Raw genomic sequence first — 8443 nt, 5'->3', positions numbered from 1 at the left:
CCCCTGTTCATGCTCTGTCTCTCTCTGTCTCAAAAATAAATAGAAACATTAAAAAAATTTTTTTTAAATAAAAAGAAAAGTTTGGCATCCTTTCATTAAAACCCTCAGAAAATTGGGTATAGAAGGAGTAAACCTCAACATAACAAAGGCCAGATATAACAAACCCTAACATGACATCATATTCAATGGTGATTGGTTGAAATCTTTCCCTCTAAGATCAGGAACAAAATAAGGATACTTAACACCAACCACTCTCATTAAGCATAGTGCTGGAAATGCTAGTCGGAGCACTTAGAAAAAAAGGAATAAAAGGCCTCCAAATCAGACCGGGAGAAAATTATCCTTGTTTGCAGATAACATTTTATTTTATTTATTTTTAAAAGTTTATTTATTTTGAGAGCAGGAGAGGGGCGGAGAGAGAGAGAGAGAGAGAGAGAGAGAGAGAGAGAGAATCCCAAGCCAACTCCATGCTGTCGGCACAGAGCCTAACTCAGGGCTCCATCCCACCACTGTGAGATCATGACCTGAGCCGAAATCACGAGTCAGAGGCTTCATCAACTGAGCCATTCAGGCTCCCCAACATAATTTTATACATAGAAAATCCTAAAGATTCCACCCCAAAACTGTTAGGACTAATGAATGAATTCAGTATTACCACATTCAAAATCAACATACAAGGATCAGGTGTGTTTCTATTCACTGACAAATTATCCTTAAGAGAAATAAAACAGTCCCATTTTCAATTGCACCAAAAAAAAAAAAAAACCCAAAAAACAAAAAACAAAAAACAAAACCAACACTACGGAATATATTTAACCAAAGAGGTAAGAGGACTGCACAATGAAAACGACAAGACTTTCATGATGGAAGTTGAAGAAGACACAAATAAATGAAAAGATACTCTGTGTTCATCAATCAGAGAAATTATTAAAGTGTCCACCCAAAGCCATTTATAGATTAGTGCAATCCCTATCAAAATTCCAATGGTATTTCTCACAGAAATAGAAAAGATGATCTGAAAATTTGTACAGAACCACAAAAGACCCCAAATAGCCAAAGCAATCCTGATAAGGGTATAGATAAGGGAACACTAACATTTTTGTTAGCAACTTTTCTTCAAGTCTAAAGTGAGTTAGGGGAGCCTGGGTGGCTCAGTAGTTAAGCATGGGATTTAGGCTCAGGTCCTGATCTCACAGTCCGGTTTGTGAGTTCAAGCCCCTGCTATCAGAGGAGAGCCTGCTTCGGTTCCTCTGTCCCCTCTCTCCCTGCCCCTCCCTCACTTGGGCGCGTGTCCGTGCTCTCTCCTTCTCTCAAAAATAAATAAACTTAAAAAAAATTAAAACTACAGGCTCCTGGGTGGCTCAGTTGGTCAGGCATCCGACTGGTTCAGGTCACAATCTTGCAGTTCCTGAGTTTGAGCCCCACACTGGGCTCTCTGCTGTCAGTGCAGAGCCTGCTTTGGATCCTCTGTCCCATCCCCCCCCCCAACCCCCCACCCCACCCCCGTAGCTCTGTCTCTCAGAAATAAATAAACATTAAAAACAATAGTTTGGCATGAGAGAGACCAGGTCCCCTTAGCGTGTTGTGTGGGTGTTGCTGGGAGGTGGGGGGAGGGTCCACTTAGGCGCACATCCCAGGTGATCTATTCATTGGCTCCCGGACCTACGCGAAGGCACAGCCTGGGGCGGGGAGTCATTCCCATCACAAAGGCTCCTCCCCACAGCAGTATTCCCACCGGCACAGACACTTGGGTTCCCACCAAGCTGGGCTCAGGCAGGGCTGGGAAGGGGGCACCTGTTCCACCGGGACTCTGCTTCCAGCCGTCCTCTCTGTTCGCTCCCCGCCATGGTCCTCTGGCTGGCACCCGCGATGCTGCTGCTGCTTCTGGGTAAGTGGCTACCTCCTCCCGCAGACCCCTGAACTCCTGGCCTCTCTGACCGATCTTCAGGGACAGAGTGAGGGGGCAAGACGGCGATTCTGGAAAAAGAACCGCAGGAAGGGGCACCAACAAGAGACCTGTGCAAGGGGTGTGCATGCGGACACCTGGTGGCCGCAGTGCAACACTTGCCTTTGGGCTCTGCGGAGCACAACCCGCCCCCAAGTCCCGTCTTTGTACTCCTGCCCCAGACACTTGCTTTTTCCTATTGGGTCCCCTCTCCCACCTCTCTTTCCTTTCCCCAACCCCTCCCTTCCATCTGCAGTCTTGGAGCTTCACACTCGTTCCTTGCCCTGCATCTTCAGGGTCTCTGTGCCACGCATCTGCTGTTCCACCTGCTTGGCTTCCCTTCCCCAGCTGGGGTATTGTGGAGGGAGGGGTCACTTTACCAGGTGGAGGGAGGTGGGGAGAATGGAATCTGGCAAAGGTTTAAGGCAGATGAGATATTGGGGCTGAGATGTGCTTTTTGAGGGTAACGATGAGGCAAGGGTACTACTTACTGGCAGAGGGAGACCAAGACCTTAGGTGACACTAAGTGCTGTTGTGTGTGGCTGAGGCCTGGGGATGTGAGGGGTCTTGGCTGGGAGAGGAGGGCAAAGTTTGCCTGCTGCTCCTGGCATCCTGGAGATGAGGGAAGGGGAGGGAAGGAAACAGGAAGGAAGGGCTCCCCCCCCTCATGTCTACCCTCTCCACTTACTAATTCTAAGCCCTCGGGATCTGTTCTTTCTACCTGTGGAGCAGACGTGCTGAAATCACAGCAAGAATCACCATGGCTCCCACCATCCAATCCACGGATCCTGAAAGAGGAGGCCAGTGCCAGATAGGGGCCCAGCTCCCAGACCTGAGACCGGGGCCACCTCCCTCCCTCCACAAACCCAGCAAGATGGATGTGGGGCCAGGCTGGAAAATTTTTACCTAGACTGAAGTGGCTCCCAGGGGCTGAGAGCCCCGTGGGGCATGGGTAGCCTGTTCTTTTGGTGACCTGGGTCCTGGGAAAGGGCTGCCAAGTCCCGACTTCCAAGACCCTGGCTTGGTGGCCAGCGGAGTGCCACTTGTCATGGCCTTGAGACTCAGGACAGCTCTGTGGTCTGACAAGAGGGACTTCTCTGGAATCCACACTCTGCCAGCCAGGCCTAAGTGGGCCTTCCAGGGATCAGAGCCCTTTCAGGGAATCCCTCTTTTGCCTGGCTGGTGGGGAGTGGAGGGACTGGGAGAAGCCAGAGCCCTCATGGGCCAGCAGGGGTTAGTTAGATGGGCGAGAAGGGAGCATCAGAAGGGAATTGAGGCGGGGAGACACCCGCGGTAAGGCACAGAAGGAGGCGCATGAGAAGGTCTGGAAGCAGGGAGCATCAGACACCTATAGACTCACTCGAAGGCTCTCCGTGGGGAAGGGAGGAGTAGAGAAAAGGGAGAAAGCTCAGGTGTCCCAGAGTGTCAGAGGAGCAGCCACTGCCTTCAACGCCATTTCTGATAAATGTCCTTTAGCCAAGTGTCCAGAAGTCTTGCTCTGTTTCCAGTGTCAGGTGGACACCCCTTTGAACGGGTGTGGCCATTCTGGGGAAGGAGTGGTACCTGGGCCTCAGCGCCTGGGGGAAGCCAGGCCTTGGTGCGTCCCATCCATCCCTGACGTGTTGCAGGACTCCCCAGAGCCCACCGCCGCCCATCCCCGCGGCAGAAGGCCAGTCAGTGCCAGGCGGTCACGCCACCGAACCACACTCTGCCCCTTTGGGCTCCTAGCGCCCTGCATCTTCAGAAGGCGTGGCCAGAGGGCGGAGGTGAAATGTACTGATAAGGGCTCAGCGAGAACAGCAGCTGCCCGCTCCTCTACTAGGGTCGCCGAGTTCGGCCGGACGGAACCGATGCTTGGATGCGGCCGAGGCGTGCACGGCTGACGCGCGGTGCCAGCGGCTGCGCACCGAGTACGTGGCGCAGTGCCTGGGTCGGGCCGCGGTTGGGGGCTGCCCCCAGGCCCGCTGCCGCCGCGCCCTGCGCCGCTTCTTCGCCCGCGGGCCACCAGCTCTCACCCACGCGCTGCTCTTCTGCTCGTGCGTCAACGCCGCGTGCGCCGAGCGCAGGCGCCAGACCTTCGTGCCCGCCTGCGCCTTCTCGGGGCCCGGCCCGGCGCCGCCCTCCTGCCTCGCACCCTTAGACGCCTGCGAGCACAGCCGGGTCTGCAGGTGCGGGCACTAGGTGGAATAAGACGGCGGCCGGGCGGGTCTGGTTCCCGGGGTGCCGGCAGGCTGTGGGAGGGAGCGGGGCAGGCCTGCAGGTGTGAGAGGGGTGTGGGGAGCAGCCGGGCGGAGACTGGGCGGGGCAGGGCGGGGCCTCCCGCTCACGGCCCTCCCGCCGCGCCGCGCAGGCCCCGCCTCCTGGCCTTCCAGGCCTCCTGTGCTCCCGCCCCCAGCGCCCCCGACGGCTGCCTGCAGGACCAAGCCCCCCGCTGCCTGCGCGCCTTCGCGGGCCTCGTAGGTACGCACTGCGGGGACCCGGGCGCGGGCGGGGCTCTCCCGGGGATGCCTGCGCCTGAGTGGGCCGATTACCCCGTCTTCGGGGTCCCCGCAGGCACCGCCATCACCCCCAACTACGTGGACAACGCGAGTGCGCGCGTGGCGCCCTGGTGCGACTGCGGAGCCAGCGGAAACCGGCGTGAGGAGTGCGAAGCCTTCCGGGGGCTCTTCACCAGGAACCGCTGCTTGGGTGAGGGGCCCTGGGCGGGGCGGCGCAGACTTGCCCCTTCCCAAGTTTAGAGGTGAGGAAACGAAGGCCGTTTGCAGCAGCCACGCAGCTGCACACCCCTATGCTGCTGACTCGCCCCTGAAGAAACCCTTACCCAGTTGTCTCGAAGACAGGGTCACAGACGAAGGTAGAATTTTAGTGATGACTAGGCTGGTGACCCTTCAGGCCGGAGGGAGGAGGCAGTCAAAACAAGTTTCAGAGCTCCTGTAATGGAACGAAGAGAAATTCCTGCTTCTGCCACTTCTGAGGTGGTTCCCCCCTACTCCGGGAATGCCAACGCCTCCACTGATGATCTTGCCTTTTGGGTCTGAATAACTGGGTGGCCTGTGTGAAGTCCGATTCTGCCACTTACCAGCCTAGAGTTAGTTAGTTATCTCCCCTGTCCTCTTGTGCCCATCTATAATATGGGGCTGATAATTGTCACCCTTGTGAGGACGACAGTTTGCAAGGCACTATTAGCACAGGTGTCTCTATTTTGTTATTCCTTGTCATGCACCTTCCATTCCAGAAGCCAGTCCCTGCAGACGTCCTATCCACCCATCCCACTGCAGGATGCCAGAGGTCTCTGTCCCAGAGGAACTGAGCCTTGTGCTAGGGTTTCCCAGCCAAGCCCACCTTGGGTCCCTTCCTTCCATAGATGGTGCCATACAGGCCTTTGATGGTGGGTGGCCAGTAATCCTGCAGGACCAGCTAGATGTCCACCAGGACCCCGAGAATAGCCTCCTGCAAGTAGGTGTAAGGGAGGGGATGGTGAGCTGGTGGGCCTAAATGGAGGCATGAATGGCCTGGGATGGGGGTGGTGGAGGCAGAGAGCAGAACCCAGCTTCTGCCTCTAGTCCACATTGTCCTTGCACCCCAAAGGTGTCCTCCACAGATGGGCTCCTGGTTGGGAGCTCCCTGCTCCCCATGCTCCCTGTCCTGGCTCTCCAGCCCCTGCTCTGACTAGGACAGCAGACCTTGGACAACATCACTGTCCCGTCCTGCCTGGGGTACAGGGCCACATCTGCGCCCTACTGCCCCACTGAAGTTGGACTGGTGTGCCTCCCAAGCTAGCCCCAGTGCTCTCAGCCCACTGCCCTTTTTAGGTCTGCACACCCTGTGTGCCTGTCCCCTAGAGTGAGGGATGTGGGTTGAGGGTCTGATGCAAAGCCCCTGGTTTCCCTTTTTGTGGGTTTCTTGGTTATAGGTCCCTTTCTCCACTGACCTTGGAACAGTTGGGTTCTCCCACAAGATAGGGATGGGGGGGGGTCACCTGTGTTGCTGAGGCCTCACTGGGACTCCAGATCACCTAGAGGTCAGAAACCATCCAGATTCCCAGAATTCTAAGAGATTTCATTAGCTTCTTCAAACATAACGTGCCCTAAGGAGTACATCTGAACAGACGTTTAGGCAAAACTTTTAACACTGCAGCCTTTCATGGCACTGTCCTAGTGAGGCACCCCTCCCATCATGATAGCCACCTATGCCCCATGACTTATGTTGACAAAGTTCTTCCCATCCATGATATGCTGCTTGGTGGGCACCACCTGGAGTGAGAGTCCAGTCCCCTGCATTGCACTGGTTGTATAGCCATCTTCCCCATGGCTTAACCTAGCACTATGAATGACATCCAAAGCTCAATAAACCACATGCACTGAGACTGGCCTTACTTTCATGTGATCTGTCTTGGGAGCCTGGAGACCAAGGTCAGCCACAGGGTATGCCTCTGCTGGTCTGTGACTTCAGATGTCCTCAGAAACAATCTGGACTACATTTGCTCACCTATGGATGCCAAACTGAATCAACTATTAGATCCTAGTGGCAGAAATTTCTGTTGACTTGTCTTCTCTGCTCATACTCAGATACTGAAAACTACATTTCCCAGCTAGGAGGTGGTCACGTGGCACAGTCCTGGCCATAAGTGGAGCCACAGGTGAGGAGGCTTCCAGGGGAGCTCTTGAAACGGAACTGATTTGTTGACTGGTCCCTTCAGCCTTTAGCATCCTCCCCCTTTTTCTTCCCCAGAACTTGATGACAGTGCCTGGGGACATTGGTGCCATTTTGAAAATGAAGCCACATGACATTGTGGAGTCACTGTACCAGCCCCCATCTGCCTCCCTCTAGACTTCACTGTATGAGAAAAATACCTTTAGTTTGTTTAAGCCAATTTCTCCACAGACATCTGTTATTTGCAGCCAAACGTAGTGTCTGATTGTTACTACCATCTCTGGGGTGCCATGGAGTCCCAGGATCACTTAGGGGACCCCCTCCTCAGCGTGCACAGAGCCCAGACCTGACAGACAACTTCAGAGTGGTGCTAATTGCTTTTTTGTTTCCACATATTCTGCCTGCTTCTGTCCACATGAAGAGTCGAATTCTTTGCTGGAGCCTAGGGAAATTTATCATAGAAGTTTTCACAAGTACCCACGTGTGGACCCAGCATATGTCAAGCGATTGTGTTGATTTGCAGTTCTGCAAAGATGTTTGGGGAGGAGAAGGCAGAACAATGGGGGACAAATACTAAACCTTCTGCCCACTTCCTTCTTCCTCAAGAGCTTGGAGTCTCCTGATGAGTTAAGGGTTACAGAGTCTCTGGCCTGCTCCTTCTCAAACCCTGAGTCTTGTCAGGGGCCGTGAAACAGATTGAAGTGCGTGTTGTTGGTGCCTTGCTCAGAGCCCTCTCTGGCCAAGCTGCTGGGGAATGTTGGATGTTAACACAGCTCACAGTTGTTCCCTTCTCTAGAAGAAATGCCTGTAGGGTTATATTCTGTTCTGTAAGGTGGACGGCAGCCTTGGGGTGGGGGGACAATTCTGTGCAACATTCATGCCCCAGAACTCCCTGTGGGGGATCAGGCTGAAGCTAGATCCTAGCTGAGACCAGATCCTAACTTAGTGCTTTCCCCTGCCTGCTCCTGCCTCCCTTAGAGGTTCCCCTGAAGGTACTCACTCTGATAAATCATGGCCTGAGAATTCCCATCTTAGGCTGAACTTCTGGAGAACATCACCTAAGACACAAGGGTTAAGCACAGATCACAGCAAAGCCCAGGCTTTGGGCTGTCCTGACCAGAAAAAGAGCCACTGGTTCTGAGACCGTATGTTTAGCAATCCCAACAAACCCACAGACACCACACGTGGCAGCTATCAACCAGCCTTCCAGCTTCAGCCAGTAATCTTATTGGAACCAAACACAAATCAAACCTGCTTGGGTATATACCTGAGCAATCTGGGCATCAGGCACACCTGTCTCCAGGGTTTCAAGTGATGGTGCACTTGTTGGTCTGTGCATAGCTTCCCTTTGTAGTCAGGCAGGCTCTCACTGCAGAGTGGGTAAGAATGCCATCAGCAGCTGCAGATCTAGTCTCTCCTTTTAGGAATCTCAGCAGAGAAAGGTACCTCTTTTACCCATCATTCATGGACTGAGCCAGGCAGGACCTTGGTGGGCCCAGTGTCGGTTATAAGCCCCTTCCAGTGGCTGGGGAGTGACATCAGCCCACAAAGATGACATGAAATGGGAAGCACAGTTCTCTAAGGGGGGGGGGGTGGGGAAGGAGGAGTGTTGGGCAGAGTGAAGCTCAGAGTCCACCCTGTTTATGAAGAAGGAATGTTCTCGACCATCTTCACCTGCATGGGAACGCGCACCTGTATGCGGGCTGGGGAGAGACGGGGTGTTTGTGTGTGCTCGGAGCTGAGGCAGAGCAGTCTATTCACCAAGACTGCATATGGTGATCCAAATGGAGGATTAAATATCTGCTAAATGACTGGCTGTGAGTGTGTGTTAAACTGTGTCACTTC

At 54.0% G+C, this 8443-nt stretch overlaps 1 protein-coding gene across 1 annotated transcript; it reads left to right on the top strand.

The window, feature by feature from the left end:
• Positions 1–1845: 1845 nt before the first annotated feature.
• On the top strand, positions 1846–5614 carry GFRA4 (GDNF family receptor alpha 4). The gene is made up of 6 exons (XM_047067997.1): positions 1846–1888; positions 3768–4113; positions 4296–4405; positions 4499–4633; positions 5310–5401; positions 5534–5614. Exons 1-6 carry the CDS (start codon positions 1846–1848, stop codon positions 5612–5614), a joined length of 807 nt encoding a protein of 268 aa, XP_046923953.1.
• Positions 5615–8443: the final 2829 nt, after the last annotated feature.

This window comes from Lynx rufus, unplaced genomic scaffold (assembly GCF_022079265.1).
Source record: "Lynx rufus isolate CCGP_SWC_20201006 ecotype Redwood Valley unplaced genomic scaffold, mLynRuf1.p SCAF_8, whole genome shotgun sequence".
NCBI classification, from domain to species: Eukaryota; Metazoa; Chordata; class Mammalia; order Carnivora; family Felidae; genus Lynx; species Lynx rufus.
This window is presented reverse-complemented; position numbering and strand designations above follow the sequence as displayed.

What these genes read in the sequence shown, in the direction of transcription:
- GFRA4 (XM_047067997.1), top strand. Translation starts at nt 1,846, where the DNA reads ATGGTCCTCTGGCTGGCACCCGCGATGCTGCTGCTGCTTCTGG. An exon ending in GATGCTGCTGCTGCTTCTGG is followed by an intron (nt 1,889 to 3,767) that starts GTAAGTGGCTAC and finishes CTCCTCTACTAG; the next exon opens with GGTCGCCGAGTTCGGCCGGA. An exon ending in GAGCACAGCCGGGTCTGCAG is followed by an intron (nt 4,114 to 4,295) that starts GTGCGGGCACTA and finishes CGCGCCGCGCAG; the next exon opens with GCCCCGCCTCCTGGCCTTCC.